General features: G+C 38.6%; 1 protein-coding gene across 2 annotated transcripts in view; it reads right to left on the bottom strand.

Moving 5' to 3' along the window:
* Positions 1-295: 295 nt before the first annotated feature.
* The window catches only part of pi4kaa (phosphatidylinositol 4-kinase, catalytic, alpha a), a 43,565-nt gene continuing 26,656 nt past the window's right edge, over positions 296-17,204 (bottom strand). For both annotated transcript variants that reach the window (XM_085280351.1, XM_085280352.1), the window contains exons 38-54: positions 16,986-17,065; positions 16,696-16,895; positions 15,375-15,462; positions 15,121-15,288; positions 13,569-13,622; positions 13,226-13,346; positions 9,548-9,677; positions 9,372-9,442; positions 8,447-8,519; positions 8,164-8,344; positions 7,969-8,073; positions 6,999-7,124; positions 6,027-6,147; positions 5,605-5,764; positions 5,326-5,415; positions 3,325-3,408; positions 296-3,107 (exon numbers count right to left, since the gene is read on the bottom strand). In XM_085280351.1, coding sequence (XP_085136477.1) covers positions 3,056-3,107; positions 3,325-3,408; positions 5,326-5,415; positions 5,605-5,764; positions 6,027-6,147; positions 6,999-7,124; positions 7,969-8,073; positions 8,164-8,344; positions 8,447-8,519; positions 9,372-9,442; positions 9,548-9,677; positions 13,226-13,346; positions 13,569-13,622; positions 15,121-15,288; positions 15,375-15,462; positions 16,696-16,895; positions 16,986-17,065 — 1,904 coding nt within the window. In that variant the 3' untranslated portion in view covers positions 296-3,055. The remainder of the gene's footprint in view (positions 3,108-3,324; positions 3,409-5,325; positions 5,416-5,604; positions 5,765-6,026; positions 6,148-6,998; positions 7,125-7,968; positions 8,074-8,163; positions 8,345-8,446; positions 8,520-9,371; positions 9,443-9,547; positions 9,678-13,225; positions 13,347-13,568; positions 13,623-15,120; positions 15,289-15,374; positions 15,463-16,695; positions 16,896-16,985; positions 17,066-17,204) is intronic.

The following is a 17,204-nucleotide window of genomic DNA, read 5'->3' as shown; positions in this document are numbered from 1 at the left end:
CTTTGTTTTTTTTTTTTAACTTTTCTTCTCTTTTTTTTTCACCTCAGAAAGAAATGAAAAAAAGGAGTAGAGAAAAAATAAAAGAAAGGGGTAAAAGAAATAAACATTAACAAAGAAAAGTACAAAACGTATGTAAAAGAATGAAATGAAAAAGAAAACAAGGAAAAAACAAAAAAACAAAACAAGGAACAGCTAAAAAAAGAAAGAGCCAATGTAAGGAGAAAGGAAACATGTCAATGAAATAAGACTTAGAGGAACACAAAAAAAAAGAATTAATGATACACTGACAGTCTGATTCTGGTGAAATGTTAACATTTATTCTGACAATAACAAGTTTCCACACATTAGCAGAAAAAAAAAAAACGGATGCTCATCTAAACAATGCACTAAACAACTGTCCCCCCCCCCACACACACACACACCATATGGCTATTTCTATGAGGGCATTAATGAATGCACTCCCAGGCCCTTAATCCTGACCCATACTTAATTCTGTTCTGAACCCTAGAACAGCTCAATGAAGGTCTGTCACAAAATGATGACCAGAAAAAATTCCCTGACTTCACTCCCAGCTAAAACCCAGACTGTACCTCACAAAGACAATCATATATGGGTAAAGCATGCAAGATGACCAAAGCTTCAGAGAGATATTGGTTAACATAAGGGATGACTTACATGTTTAAAATAACAGAATTTCAGTAAAACCTACTACTGACCTCAGCAGGGACATTCTCCCATTTAATTTCCATATACTCAAACGCTTTGAGAAATACAATAAGAAAACATGGCTGCAGCATTAAACTTTTCACACAAGGACTAGGACAGAGGGAATCATTGCAATTTCATTTGCAGAACACAACACACAGATACAAGATTAATACACATAAATATATATTGCATAAAGTTATTTTTATGTCAAGTATTACTACAGTTGTGATTCTATGGGAAGGAGAAATGGCTTTTTAGGTATAATCATCATCTGCATCAGTAAGCCAAGAGGATTGTTTTGATACAAAGATTAATAATAATGTTAATATGAGGAATGCTTCCAAACAGGGTTTTGCAGACATGTTGCACACATGTATTCTGACACATGCTATCAGACAGACAGAATAGTAGTAACCAATGGGTCATGGTCCAGCCTGTGTGCTGTATTTAAGCATTTAATACTACACGTGGGGGAAAAAATGTAAAAACAAACAAATAGTGCAGGAGAAATAAAGAAAAAGACAAGAAAAAGAAAACAAGAGATGGAGAAATAAAGAATTAAAGTAATAAGAAATGATAGAGTGGCGTAAAGCTAAGTAGGAAAGAAAAATGAAAGAAAAAGGGATCGGAATGAAAAATTAAAAATGGAGAGAAACATGGAAAAATTTGGAAGAAGGGTAAAGAGCAAAGTAAAAAGTGAAAAGAAATAAGGAAGTAGTAAAAAGAAACTGAAAAAGTAGGAAAAATGAATTTCTTGGTTAAGTTTGTGGGCCTATTTTAGGTCTATTCACTACAACACCTTGTGCTTTTATTTCCAGTGTTCTCTAACCTGGAACTCCTTTCTGGTGTAGCAGCTGATTCAAATTTGGCTCCTCTCGAGTAATAAAGTAGGCCACAGATGTTAAGCACTGTGTTTCAGTGTACATGGAATTTCACATTTGGACTACCTGGTTTTGCCACCTTTTTGGATCCATTCCAAGAGTTTATAAAAATTTCAGTGAAATCAAAGATACATTATTTGCTCTTTTCCTCTTGGAAAAATATTGCTGCCACCAAATTGTTCGGACTCTTATTCATTGCATTTAATGTACTAGCACCATGGCCCCTCAAGTAACGACAACCTATAACCACTATAAAGTAAAATCTTGTTTTTTTTGCTCATTAACACTGTAAGTCAAGATAAGATAAGGTTCACTTTTCTTTTTTTTGTCTGAGTTGTGCCTCTATTTTCTAATCTAAAGACAGGCAGTAGCAAGAAAAGACGCACAGTCCTGCACAATAAACGCTGCATGAAAGTCTTTTAATATTGCTCATATTCGCGTATGTTAATGTAACTATTTTGTTCATACAAAATAAGTTTTGTATTTTGATTGTGAGTAACATATGCCATGCACATTCCAGCTGCAACACTTGCTCTCTTTATGTGTTATTTAACAGTAATTGTACTAACGTGAGCTGTTTTGCAGATTAAGTAAGTGCTACTTAAATGTATAACTTCGCAGAACTTTCTACTGTGTGCATCTGCTCTAGACAAATAGAGATACAATGACAACTATTGGTAAATTAGTGGAAACAAAAGGCTCAACCAGAACCAAAGTTTAGTGTAAAAATGCCTCCATACAACAGATATGACATATAAAGACTTGCATGAAAAGGTGTAACCATCAAATTAGCACAGTTAAAAGTTTGTCACACATAACTCTACACATATATCACAGAAACCGCCTGTGCTGATGTGATTCTACAGCAAATAATCTACAGTACAAGCTACAGCATGAGTATGTCTGATTCTCTAAACACCTTTACATTTCTAAAGACTACTGTTAGGTTAAATGTTGATTGACTGCTGCGTTCATTTTGGATGAATTTAAAAACATCTACATTTTTTTCAGAGTATTTTAATGTCTTACATTTGAGCTTTAATCTCTCGACTGTAGGCAGGTGAAGCTGCAGAAATACTGTACTCAATAAAGTGCATCAAAATGGGTAACAGCATAGGAACAAAATGATAACAGCTGCTTTTTACAAACACTGTAAAGATGGCTCCCTTTTAGGCCAAGTTCCTCTAATGTGACCCTTAAGTTAGTGTTTGCACAGTAACAAGTAACAGCATCAAGAAAATACTTAAAGGGCGTTTCAGATACCTGTTTAGTAAACGACACACATCATTTTTCAGTCTTGTGTAAGTAATTACATGAGAATGAGATGATTTAGCGTTAAAGTGCATCATTTTTGCCAAAATCTGAGGAGCAGAGTAGTGTTCGGGACCACCACCTCATTCAGTTTTATAAAAACACAGCATTGCTCGTTTGTTCTGGATGCACAGTGGAAGGCTGACAGACGATCTTCAGTATGGAATCTGGTTTTGGTAGTACTGCAGCATGTCGTATGTCTTGCTCCTGTTAAAATGAAGTTAACAAATATTTATTAGAAGGAACAATGTTAAAGCAAAAAGGTGTTTCTATATTTTTATTATTAACTATGGGTGTGTTAATAAAGTTATTTAATATCCCAAAATGACACTATACAATATTTGACCAATTTTGGCAATGGGCTTATACATTTGTCTTCTGTAACAACTGCAGCACAAATTAAGTAATGCAAGTATTTTGTCACCTGCTACTGAGGAAACAGCTTTGGATGACTTTGATGATGAATGCTGCCGCTTCTTTTTCACTCATTTGTGGATTAAAACGTCCTCTGACAAAAAACAAAAGAAAAAAACAATCAATGTGAACACATTTTGGGTGGAAATAACAGTTTCACAGTCCAGTGGCACTGGAAGTGTGCCTTACATGCTGCACTCATTGTTTTTTTTTTTTAACTCCAGGTGGCTGCGTTTTGTTTGTCTTCCTTTTTTGACACCTACAGAATAGCTGTCAAAACACATACAGGGAGTGCAGAATTATTAGGCAAATGAGTATTTTGTCCACATCATCCTCTTCATGCATGTTGTCTTACTCCAAGCTGTATAGGCTCGAAAGCCTACTACCAATTAAGCATATTAGGTGATGTGCATCTCTGTAATGAGAAGGGGTGTGGTCTAATGACATCGACAACCTATATCAGGTGTGCATAATTATTAGGCAACTTCCTTTCCTTTGGCAAAATGGGTCAAAAGAAGGACTTGACAGGCTCAGAAAAGTCAAAAATAGTGAGATATCTTGCAGAGGGATGCAGCAGTCTCAAAATTGCAAAGCTTCTGAAGCGTGATCATCGAACAATCAAGCGTTTCATTCAAAATAGTCAACAGGGTCGCAAGAAGCGTGTGGAAAAACCAAGGCGCAAAATAACTGCCCATGAACTGAGAAAAGTCAAGCGTGCAGCTGCCAAGATGCCACTTGCCACCAGTTTGGCCATATTTCAGAGCTGCAACATCACTGGAGTGCCCAAAAGCACAAGGTGTGCAATACTCAGAGACATGGCCAAGGTAAGAAAGGCTGAAAGACGACCACCACTGAACAAGACATACAAGCTGAAACGTCAAGACTGGGCCAAGAAATATCTCGAGACTGGTTTTTCTAAGGTTTTATGGACTGATGAAATGAGAGTGAGTCTTGATGGGCCAGATGGATGGGCCCATGGCTGGATTGGTAAAGGGCAGAGAGCTCCAGTCCGACTCAGACGCCAGCAAGGTGGAGGTGGAGTACTGGTTTGGGCTGGTATCATCAAAGATGAGCTTGTGGGGCCTTTTCGGGTTGAGGATGGAGTCAAGTTCAACTCCCAGTCCTACTGCCAGTTTCTGGAAGACACCTTCTTCAAGCAGTGGTACAGGAAGAAGTCTGCATCCTTCAAGAAAAACTTGATTTTCATGCAGGACCAATGCTCCATCACACGCGTCCACGTACTCCACAGCGTGGCTGGCAAGAAAGGGTATAAAAGAAGAAAAACTAATGACATGGCCTCCTTGTTCACCTGATCTGAACCCCATTGAGAACCTGTGGTCCATCATCAAATGTGAGATTTACAAGGAGGGAAAACAGTACACCTCTCTGAACAGTGTCTGGGAGGCTGTGGTTGCTGCTGCACGCAATGTTGATGGTGAACAGATCAAAACACTGACAGAATCCATGGATGGCAGGCTTTTGAGTGTCCTTGCAAAGAAAGGTGGCTATATTGGTCGCTGATTTGTTTTTGTTTTGTTTTTGAATGTCAGAAATGTATATTTGTGAATGTGGAGATGTTATATTGGTGTCACTGGTAAAAATAAATAATTGAAATGGGTATATATTTGTTTTTTGTTAAGTTGCCTAATAATTATGCACAGTAATAGTCACCTGCACACACAGATATCCCCCTAAAATAGCTAAAACTAAAAACAAACTAAAAACTACTTCCAAAAACATTCAGCTTTGATATTAATGAGTTTTTTGGGTTCATTGAGAACATGGTTGTTGTTCAATAATAAAATTATTCCTCAAAAATACAACTTGCCTAATAATTCTGCACTCCCTGTATTACCAAATATTTATTTCTATACTAGTTTTTATAGTGCTCTAGTCTCAGATAAATTGGCAGGATTTTACTGCATGGGAGATTTTTGACATAATATTGACTACATACAATATAACTCACCACAGAAGCAAAAACACTCAGATGTCACACTGTTGAACTTACTTGAGAAGTTTTATGGTTTGTCCTCTGAAACATGGGAGTCCAGTGTCCAGCATAAGGGTCACTAGAGAAACTACTGCATCCATGTATGGGCTGTTTGACCAGAGAAAACAAAACATAAACTTACAATACCAACAACTTCTTCGCCACTACTTTCTTCACAGATGAATCCCATGTAGCACAAAAATTAATTGACAGAAACCTTTAAACAACCATGAAAGCCTTTTTGTTTTCTAAAAAAGTACGCGAGACACTTGTTTGTTTGTTTTTTCAGCTTCATACCGTACAGCCAGATATCCTCTGACACACATCTCCATGAACCATTTAAAAGGTGTGGCCTCCATCTTGCCTCCCATGATCATCACCATCTCATCTGTCAGCTTGATGTCTGGCTCCCAGCCCAGGTTACCTCCAGGAGAGCTCTCAAACATGAAGCCAAAATCTGCAAACAAAATATGCCAAACCTTCACCATTACTCTGTAAAATTGATGAAACTACTCTCTGGTGTGTACAATCTTGTTTTAAAACATTGTGCCCAGATTTGAGCAATAATTAATACAAGTTAATAATGATCATAATTACTGAAACAATAATAACTACTGTCCATCAAGTGTGGACATTCAAGAAGCTTACAGTTAAAAAAAAAATCATAAAATAATAATAGTTAAAAAAGGAAACATCCAGATCAAACCCATACACCCCACCTATGTGAATGAGGTGGCCCTTGCTGTCCAGCATGATGTTGCCATTGTGTCTGTCTTTGATTTGCAGCAGGAACAGCAAAAGGCTGTAAGCGGCCATACTGCGGATGAAGTTGTAACGAGCCTGCAGAAAGAACATACACGTGATAATGAGGTATAATTATGCCCATTTCCCACCACATTCAAAAATCTCTCAGATGACAGTTCAGTCCATGTTCCCCAAAGCATTCACACAAGGATCATGGATATGCCTTTTTCTTTTCATGTCAGGAACTCATTATTAATTTTATACACATCTTATCCATTCTCACAAGGAACATCATAAAGAGTGACAGGTGTCAGATTTTACTAGTGTTTCAGTACAGTTTTAGATAAGCAGGTTAAGTTCGTCTATTAAGAGAAGTGACTGTTAAGAAAGCTACACAACAAAATTGTTTTTCAGTTAGGTCTTTTGTATGGCTGGTTACACTCAACTATAGCTTGATAAATAGTTAGTTTAGTTTGTCTCATAAGATGGCTCCTGTGTCACGCTAAGAGATAAGAGAGTCATATATCTCTGCTGTGACCACACAAACAATGTATGTGATTTCTCTCGCTTAAACCACAACGTTGTGTGTTGAAAACCGCTTTGTGCTACTATTGGTCCACACATGCTGGTCACTGTTACTGAACTGATGTTTAGGAGTCTTAGCAGACTAAGCTAGCAATATACACCTTGCTTAAAATGGTAGACAGCAAACCACCAACCACAACGTGTCCCTGTGATTACTAAATTTCAGATTAAGACACTCATGACACATGTCTGTAGCCATATGGCTATTCCACTTTTACTTTGAAAAGACTTTTTGGCAGGCTATCCTACTAGGCTAGCCTGTCATACTAGAACCATCTATGAATCCTTCTGAACTATTAATAAATCCTCATTATGAAATATGCAAAACTGATTTGAACAGTCCCATAATTTAAGCTCCATACCTTCTGGAAGGCGAGGGTGGATTCATCACCATACTGATTCCGGAAGTAATCATACATCCCAAAGTCAGTCTGTCTACCGAGCTGGTCCCTGGATTTACAATCTGGGATGCACTCAATCACACCACACTGAGAAAGAGAAGATGCGATGATGTGTGACGTTTATCAGAATATCCTCCATTATTATCCCAAATCAGCTACAGAAGCTTACAGGAAAAGTAACTTTGTGGCAGATGCACAAAATGTCAAGTCGACAATTTTCTCTGATGTACATTAGTTTGTAAAACATACACCATGTTTAGGGTCACTTTCCAACATGGTCTGTCTTTAGAATAACAACAACAACAACAACAAAACTGGATATGCTCATTTACAGTATTAAAAAAATAATGTGGAAGCTTACTGGCATTTGTTTTACATTTAAAGATGATATTTTATACAAAATTAATGTTTTCATTGTTTTAGAGTACAATTACAAAGTATGTAATATGACGATACCATTGTTTTTTCTTTCTGTGTATCTGAACACTGTACTGGTTTACAGTGATGTCAAACCAGGACAGGTACGCACAGCTGGAACAGAGCCAAGCTGGCAGTTGCTTTGCATTGTAGCATTATATTTATTTTTACTGAGTAACTAGAAGAGTTGTTCTAGCATGTTCCAGTTTGTCAAGATGCTGCTGACCTGCACAAACACTGAAACAATAGGGGGATGTAGATGTGTCAGAATGAATTTTACATAGTATTTTAAGCTGTAAATAAAATAAAACATTTTGGGGACAATGCAATTTGAATTAGAGCTACATAGAGCTGTATTCCATTCCTATAGTGTTCTATTTGGATTGTTTTATTATTTTTATAAATAAAATGATGAAAAATCTTTAAAAAAAAAACAAACATTAAATTTTTTATACTTAGTACTGAAGTAAAAAGGAGATGAAAGCAGAAGAGATAATAGAGAAAAGAACCATACCCCTGGTGCAGTAGCCACCACTCTGTAAGGGAAGACGAACAGATCCAGGCCGACCAGCTGGAAGATATTCTTAAAAAGCCCTATGATCTGCAGTGCAAGCATATCCTGGAGAAATGAGAAAAACACAAAGGGAAATTAGTCTGAGTATGAAGTATGAAGTGTCAGACATTGATCAGTCAAAGAAAAATGTTGTACCTGTCTGCAGTCATCTCCCACTTTGAAGATGGCTGCCTGCCAGCAAACCTTCTTTGACCCATCTGGATTCTCCTCTCCATCTTCCAGAGAGTCTGATGGGCAGCGGAGACCCTCCCTCTCTAGTTCACTCACTCCGCAGCGCTTCACCTTGAACTTGGCCAGATAGGGAGCCTTGGCAGCACTGCAAACACAGAAAACACACACAAACACACACTCCCATAAGTTACAGTCATACTTATCATTGAAACTACTCTATGAAACACAAATAAAGACCCAACATTACCTCTGCATAGGTGTTCCAGACTTATAATCAATGTCCAGTACTATGGCTTCAGGATTACTAGGCAGGTAACAACCTAGAAAACAGCAAGACAAGATACAAACATAAGACTCAAACTCTGAAAGGACAGAAGGGCCTGAAGCACAATGACTAATTCACAGCTTCTGCCTTTGCAAGCAGACTAACATTTCAGCACTGCTGTGTCTTTGTCAGAGTAAACAGAGCAGTGTTGTAACCTTAAATCTGTTTGCAAAATTAAAGGGTGTAAATTAAACACTTTAATCTGTCCCTTCAAAGCTTGCTCTCCTAAGAAGCACACTATACAGGCAGGAAGAAATGCCTGACCTTATAAGAATACACCTTTATTTTACAACACAAAGGGCTTATGCAATGTTTTAATATCACAACACAGGCATGTGTTTGTCTGTATGGACAAAAGGTATTATATATTGGCCAAGTGGTTGGAAACAAAACAAACTGATTCTGTGAAGTGAAGATATTTTATCAATATCATTTGACACAATGAAAGAACATTATGTCAGTCTTTAAGGGACAGTCTGTAAATAAATAGCTGTAAATAAATAGCTGCAGGATCCTTATTCAGACCCATACAATATGACTAAGAGCAAGCAAATATATTTATTCATCTTCATATTGATATTTTTTCTTTTTTTTGTGCTCGGTACAAGCTCGGTACAGAGTTTTACGTTATAATGTATTAGAATGAATGTAAAGTACTGGTGGATGCTCATAATAAACATGACCAAAGTCATTTTTTCTACTCTCTATATGATGTCATTTTGAGCACCCCACCCTGTTTATACAATGTGATGTTAAAATATTTAGATTAAAACTGTTTTCACAGAAGATTTAACTGAAGTTTACAGTTTACAGAGTCACCCATATTTACTCTCAGACAGTTCCTTACCTGGCTGCACTTTGATATCGGACAGAGCTTTGAGGCAAGCTCTCTTTCTCTCCTCGCCCTTTGGAACTGGCCTGGGGAAAAACGCAAGCAGCAAACACAGCAGAATTTAAACTTCTCTGTGGTTGTGGCACATACATGACCCTGACGAATAGCAGAATACTAGCTAACAGACTTACTTGATAATAGCAGAAACGTTGGTGATTTTGTTGAAGAAGTCAAACTCTCTCTGGTAGAAATCTTTGGCAGGACCTGACAGTGAACCTATGATCTCCTCAACCATCTGCTCCAACAGCTCCCCAATGTCAGCTATGCAGAAACATTCATTTTAATTTTAAGTTTTTCTATTCTACTTGAGAACGCTCTTTATACAGCGTGTCTTATTCACACACACACACACACACACACACACACACACACACACACACACACACACACACACACACACACACACACACACACACACTTTTTTCTATGTCTAAGCTCTCTCTATATATATATTTCACACAGATTCACATTTTGAGAAACACAGTAGGGGCAACTCATGTATCATGCCCAAGTATACTTTAATATGCAGACTAATATACATGGTTGATGTGGTTGATTTCGGAAGAGAGCACAAATAGCCTCCACTTTGCTTGGCTTGGTTTCATCTGAAGGGTGAATTACTCTTTAGTACGCTTAAATGTCTGATGTCAATAGGAGATCAACTATGGTTTCTCTTTAGTGCAGCAGGGAATGTGGTTGAAGACAATATCGCGAGAGCATTTCTCTGGTTTCCAGAAAGTCTATTGTACCAGCAAAAGTTGATCATACTGGTGGTGAATATTTTCACCACCAGTATCTGTCTATAATTTGAACTGATGAACTAGAGCTGGGGAGCGTGGGCTCTATTGCTGGTGCTTCACCACTTCATTTGTCTCATGGGTTGTGGCCTTACAGAACACATGACTGGACTTTTCAATAGTGGGCATGGTGTACAGTACTTATCAGAGGTGTGGACTCAAGTCACATGACTTGGACTCGAGTCAGACTCGAGTCATTAATTTTATGACTTTAGACTTGACTTGAAAAAATGTTCTAAGACTTGTGACTTGACTTGGACTTTTACACTGATGACCTGGGACTTGAATTGGACTTGAACCGGTTTACTTGAAAAGACTTGATATTTCACCCCAAATATATAATTTAACATACATATTATATAGAGATTGAAATGTGACGTCATTCAGGGGTAAAACCGCAAAGAATTCTGGGAACTCGTGGCAAGAGGTACTAGCGCACGCAGGCTTTCAATTGAAATCAGTCACACAGCGATAAAAAGAAACACAAAAATGGCAAGAAGCTGTTGTATTATTAACTGCAATAGCCGGTCGCATGACAGCCACGGGAAGCCGACGGGTAAAGAGATCGGTTGTTATCGGATTACGTCTTGAAGAGAAATTGTTCAAGCCATGTTTCCGAAGTAACAAACAGGCGACGGGTGGCCTGGATTGCAGCCATCCAAAGACCAAATATAACGTCCCAGAACCCTCCAGCTCACAGGTTAGTCTGCTCCAAGCATTTACACGAAGGTCAGTGTTTTGTAGTAGTTAATACGTCATTTTTCTTAACATAATTGGTGATATAGGTTACAAGCAAGTCTGGCGCTGAACAGAAATTGTTGCGCTATGCTCCTTTGTTTATTGTGCATAAATAGTGAATTGTCCTGACACAATATTGTGTTTCGCTTCTGTTATTATGGTACATTGACAAAAACATATACTTTTATTCACAGGGTAAAACAGGTTTTTGTATCACCAATTGCCCAGTGCGATTACAGCATACAATATTATTGTCACTGCTACATTTCTGTGATGCTACCAGAAATTATTTCCACTGCTAATTAATTACCATTGAACTCAAAGGTCCTATTAATAAACGGTTAACGAATGTGTATTTATGAAGACAATTTGTGAGACTGGTAAACTTATGATACGTACGATGGTCTTTCGTTCTACACGGTGCATTTCAAGGTCCTGTACCCATCCGGCGGTAAACTGTACCTGGGCTTGTTGCAGTGACCTGAAGTTACTAAACTTCATGAGTGTATGCACTCACTCCAAGAACCGTATGATTATAAATATGCATATAAATATGCTACGATGAGATAGCTGACTTCATCTAACTAGCAAATGTTGTCCAGGCTACGTTGGTAATGCAGTTTTTTTAATGTATATGATATTTTTGTCATGCGATTTTAAAGCCGGTCCTACAACCGCATCCAAGAATAACATGCAGCTTATCTCAGAACTCTCGGTGAAAATTATTCTAGGAGCTAGGTTTAATTGAGCTGCATTTTATAGAGGTGCAATTTCACAATTTGTGTATATTTTCTAAGTTCACTATTTTGTCATGTGTTGAGAAAAACACAGATTTAAAAATTACATGGTCTAATATTTACATTTAGCATAACTGCAACATTATTTTTTCGTTTTTTTTTTAAAGACTCGAAAGGACTTGAAATTCAAAGTTTCAGACTTGTGACTTTACTCGGACTTTTACACCAGTGACTTGAGACTCGACTCTGACTTGCCTGACATTACTTGAGACTTGACTTGAGACTAGTGGATAAAGACTTGAGACTTACTTGAGACTTGCAAAACAATGACTTGGTCCCACCTCTGGTACTTATGTCGATAGACATAACTGGTAAGAACTGCAGAGCTGATCTTGAATAGTGCGGTAAAGAATTAACTTGGTAGCTTGGTCTAGTAGCTTTGGTGTAGAGCTCCTTAAATGTACTTTTAATAGGCGCGAACATTATTGTAGTTTGGTTCCCTATTTGGTAATGTCTTGGACATTATGGTTAGTGTGGCTTGTGATTCTAGTTCTTCAGATCTGGAGCAACCCTTTGATTTCTTCCCCCCCCCCCCGCTATTATGAGGTTTAAGAATTTTTCCTTATAAAACCTATTTGCAAGAACAGATTTGCAACCTGGGGGAGATACCACTTGCACTCTTCTATATGCCAGTTACACTATTAGAAATCTCCAGCTATATCTAGCATTTTTACTAGCGTTTTCTTTTGTCCTCTTTGAATTTGATCCAGGTTACTCATGTTGCTGGCTAGAGGAATTGGATTTGGTAAGGGTGTTGGTATCAGCTGGCTTGATGGATCAGCTGGCCATTTTATTAAATGGGATATGTTTTAATGTTGCGTTATTGTTAATAAATTATGATTTCTTTTAGATTAATTTCCAATGTCAAGGTGGAACACTGATTTTTTAAGAATGGGGGTGTAAAGCCCCTCTCACTCTCAAGAAATTCCTGGTCTGCTGTTACTGATGACTGGCATGGGAGGATCGTCAGCTAATGCAGCTCACCTCAGGCTATAAAAGTTGGCCCCGAAGAACTGTTAAGTCTGTCTCTTCCAATCCATCTTGCATCAATACATTGGTTATCTTTGTTTTTTTGGTTAGGTTATGTTGAATAGATTATCTTTTATTTAAGTAAACTTTTTGTGTGAACTCTTTCTTGGTTACCCACTTTGAGTCAATTCATGATAATAGAATATGTCACTTATTTCTTATTAAACTTATTCTGCCTTTACTTTTTTATGGTCACCTTTTATCTATTACTTATTTCTCAAAAAGCTTAAATTGGACTTAACTAGGTTAACTTTGTACGAGACAGTTGAAGGAGCTTGAAGAGCTGAATAGAAACAGTTTAATGTTTTACTCTGAAAAAGTATTTTTACTGAGTGTGTTCATGTAGGTTTTAATATAACGGGAAGTTAGGGTGAAACTAAATGTTTTTCATTCTTTTCTTTCTTTGTTACTCAGACTAACTAACACAATTTGATAAGTCTCTACTCACGGTCCTTTTGGTGGCCCTCTTCATCCATAAAGATGTTGGTCTTCATGTTCCAGATGAACTGGTGGGCAAGAAGCTGAGACTTCTGGGCTGCCCACAGGATATATTCTCTCACGTAACCCATCTAAGCGAGATAGAGAGTAGACAAAGCTTATATTGGTATTATTATTATAGTTAATTATATATCTCTCCTTTGCCTTTAGCAAAAACACAAATATCTCTCTTTTTTTTGGAAGGGAATATGATGAACTTCTTGTAGAAGGAAAAAAAATCTCCCAAGTTATCACAAAGTAGAGCATGGAATTTTTCGTCATGAAATCAGCAAAGGTGGAATTGTTAATATTACCTTGTCATAACGCAGAGCCTGAACAATCTGAGGAATGTAGAATAAGATGGCATCCTAGGAAGAACAATGAAGAACTATTAAGAAAGATTTGTTTTTATGAAGTTGTATCCTCCATCTTGGTGCTGTGACAGTGTTAAAGGAGGAACAAAGTAAGTTCTCCTCTGAAGTTGCTGTCATACATGAACTCAGGTCAAGACACTGCCTCATGATTCTCTCTCATGTGGCCCATCGGAAGCTTGTTTTATGCCGGGAACACTATACCCTATACTGCCAAAAGTATTCACTCAAATAATTGAATTCAGGTGTTCCATGGCCAAAACAAGCACCTATGCATTCAGACGTCTTCTACAAACATTTGGGAAAGAATAGGTTGTTCTCCGGAGCTCACTTAAGTCCAGCGTTGTACCGTGATAGGATGCCACCTGTGCATTAAGTCCAGTTGTGAAATTTCCTCTCTACTAAATATTCCACCGTCAACCGCTTGTGGAAGTGATTGGGAATGACAACAATTCAGCTACAAATTGGTCAGCCACGTAAAATCACAGATTAGGGTCAGCAGATGGTGAGGCCCATAGCGCGGAGAAGTCAGCTTTCTGCTGAGTCAATCACTACAGACGTCCAAACTTCCCATGACTTTCAGATTAGCTCAAGAACAGTGCACAGAGAGATTGGGAGAATGCGAGCCAATGCAAAGAATGCCACGACTAGAATCTAGAGCAGTGAGGATGTGTTTTCTGGAGTGACGAATCATGCTTCTCTTTCTGGCAATATGATTGACGAGTCTGCCAAGAGAACAGTATCGGTATTTGTCTGATTGCACTGTGCCAAGTGTAAAGTTTGGTGGAAGCGGGATCATGGTCTGGGGTTGCTTTTCAGGAGCTGGGCTCGGCCCCTTAGTTAATATGAAAGGAACTGTTAATGCTTCAGCATACCAAGACATTGTGGACAATTTCATGCTCCCAATTTTGTGGAAACAGTTTGGGGATGACCCCTTCCTGTTCCAACATGACCACTGCAAAAAGCAAGGTCCAGAAAGACTTTTATGAGCAAATTTGATGTGGCAGAACTTGACTGGCCTGCACAGAGTCCTGACCTCAACCTGAACACCTTTGAGATGAATTAGAGCGGAGACTGTGAGCCAGGCCTTCTTGTCCAACATCAGTGTTTGACCTAACAAACGTGCTTCTGGAAGAATGGTCAAATATTCCCATAAACACACTGAAATCTTGTGGAAAGCCTTACCAAAAGAGATGAATTTGTTATAGCTGCAGAGGGCCAATATCATATTAAAACCTATGGATTAAGAATGGGACATCACTAAAACTCCTATGAATGTGAAAGCAGACGAGCAAATACTTTTGGCAATATAGTGTAACCGATAATTACTAAGCAATTCTTGGTGCAAATCCACATTGCTTTGTACAGGAGAGCTGGCAGTTTAAAGAAGACATTTTAATGTCTAATCCTTTTAAAAAGTTCAGCACATTAATGAAAGCAGCTTGAGTCAATGCCATGCTGAGCCCAAAAAACCCAAAAACAAATCTTGACCTACTGGAGGAAAAGAGCGTAGCACTTTAACCCCATACTGAGCAGTAAGGGGATGAGGAGGGTACATGCTGCTGAAGTAGGACAGACCAGTGGGCGGGTCAGCCGGAGCCCAACACAAGATGTGGCTCAACTCAGGGGAGTCAGCATCAATAGTGTGCCATGTCACCAGGAACTAAAGAAGGATAAATATATAACATTCAGTCACATTAAACATATAAGATTTCCAAAATCAAGCTTTACAAGAACACCTGATCTCACCTTGACAGCCTCAGGCACATCACTGACTGCACCGGGGTCCAGTCTCACAAGTCTGGTCACTTCAGCAACAATGGCGTCATTCTTAAATCTGGAAAATAAGACATTTAAAATGAAAATCTACACTCTAGTACAAGAAGGATAGTCACACCTTTACATTAAGCACTGGTTTCTTCTTAGTCAGAATTTCGACTATTACAAGCAGCAGACCACAAGGAGGGATGTTGTGTCTTGACCTTTTTTAGTGGCAACATTGTTTTCAAAGCTTATTGTTATGTTTCGGTGTTGTCAGTTTTTTGTTTTTTTGCGTGACTGTCATGTATTTCCTGCTTTACTTTGAAAGTCTGTGTTATCTTAGTGTGTTCAGTTTACGTTTCCTTGTCTCGTCAGGTCTAATTTGCCCCAGCTGTGTTTCCCTCCTGTGGTCCATTCCCTGATTGCTCCTTCTATGTATTTAAGCCTTGTGTTTCAGTATGTCATGGTCGCGATCTCCCCCCGTGTTGTAAATAAATAGTTTGTTGTAAATAGCTGTAAATGGGTTTTGTCAATACTTTCGTTTTGAGACACTTCCGTTTTGGGAATTTGGTGGAGAGCCTTAGTGGTTTTTTTTGTTGTGTGTTTTTTCCTTATTTTTATTTTCCTGCGTTGCACGCCGGTTGCCTAGGCCGGGGTGTAACATTATGTAGGGTGAGTCAAGTGATAGGCTGTTAGGTTTAATGTATGTGTTGTAGGTTGCCATTTAAAAAGCTACATAATGCCATTTAGAAAGCTAGAATGCTTCTGTTTGCTATCTAGGTAACCTACGCATATGACTACGTGCATGACATTGATAAGGGGAACAAGCAGCCTTGAGAAGAACAGATTCTACCAACGACAATCTGGGAGAGCTGCACTCCCATCATATAACCACACACAATGTATAATCATGCTTGCACAGCACAATCACCCTTTGTAACCAGTTATAGTAATTTCTCATAGGTAATACAGCTTTATGAATATCCACGTGTGTAACCAATAAAAACAACCTGCAGGGGGAAAGCAAGTTGAAGTGGGTTGGAGACAACTGCTTCCCTCTCGCGAGTGAAAACTTGAGCTCTATGTGACCTGGTTCCTGAGTGAGTTTATCCAGCAGTATCAGGGGTAAAACTCTGACAAAGGCCTTTAAGATGATTTGATCTATCTTATGCACAAAATGGACAGTTGGCCCTGATGACTCAGAACAGTGCTCTCATGGATTTAGTTAATGGGAAATTAAATGGCAAAAGCGGTTTAATACTCATTTAAACAAATGAGTTATTAGAGATTGTTCTTAGAGATTGGCCACCTTGTTGGTAATTGCATAGCCAGGTATGGAGCGATACTCCAGGCCAGGTTGACGTGGTCCTTCCACTGTTTCTCTGTCAGGCTGATGTATTTGGACCTCCAGTTGGCGATGCTTGTCTCCACTGACTGCTCTGTGGCAATGGCCAGCTCTTGTGTGGAGAGGGGGTTGTACCACGTTGTCAACCGTTCGATCTCACTAGCCTGGGTACACAAACCAGAGGTCAAGAGCATTAAGAAGGTTTTATCATGAACAGGCATCTTAAGTGCAGTCAAAACACTCATATTACTCACCAGTAATGCCAGCAACAGAGTCCTGCGTTTCATGTAGTATTTGTGAAGCTGCGTTCCTCTGTTACTTTTTTTGGATGTGCCTAGAAAAAGAAAAGGTACAAAAAGTCAGTCCATAAGTCCTTTATGGACTGACTTTTTGTACCTTAATGTCTCACAGACATTTCCCATCTGTGTTCGTCTCTTTGATTTGGAAAAGGTGATGGCTTGGATATTTCACCA

Source organism: Mchenga conophoros, linkage group LG7 (assembly GCF_057382185.1).
Source record: "Mchenga conophoros isolate Kocher_MC1m ecotype Shallow Benthic linkage group LG7, M_conophoros_male_GT1.1, whole genome shotgun sequence".
Lineage (NCBI taxonomy): Eukaryota > Metazoa > Chordata > Actinopteri > Cichliformes > Cichlidae > Mchenga > Mchenga conophoros.
Note: the sequence above shows the minus strand (reverse complement) of the source record. Positions and strands in the feature narration are given on the sequence as shown.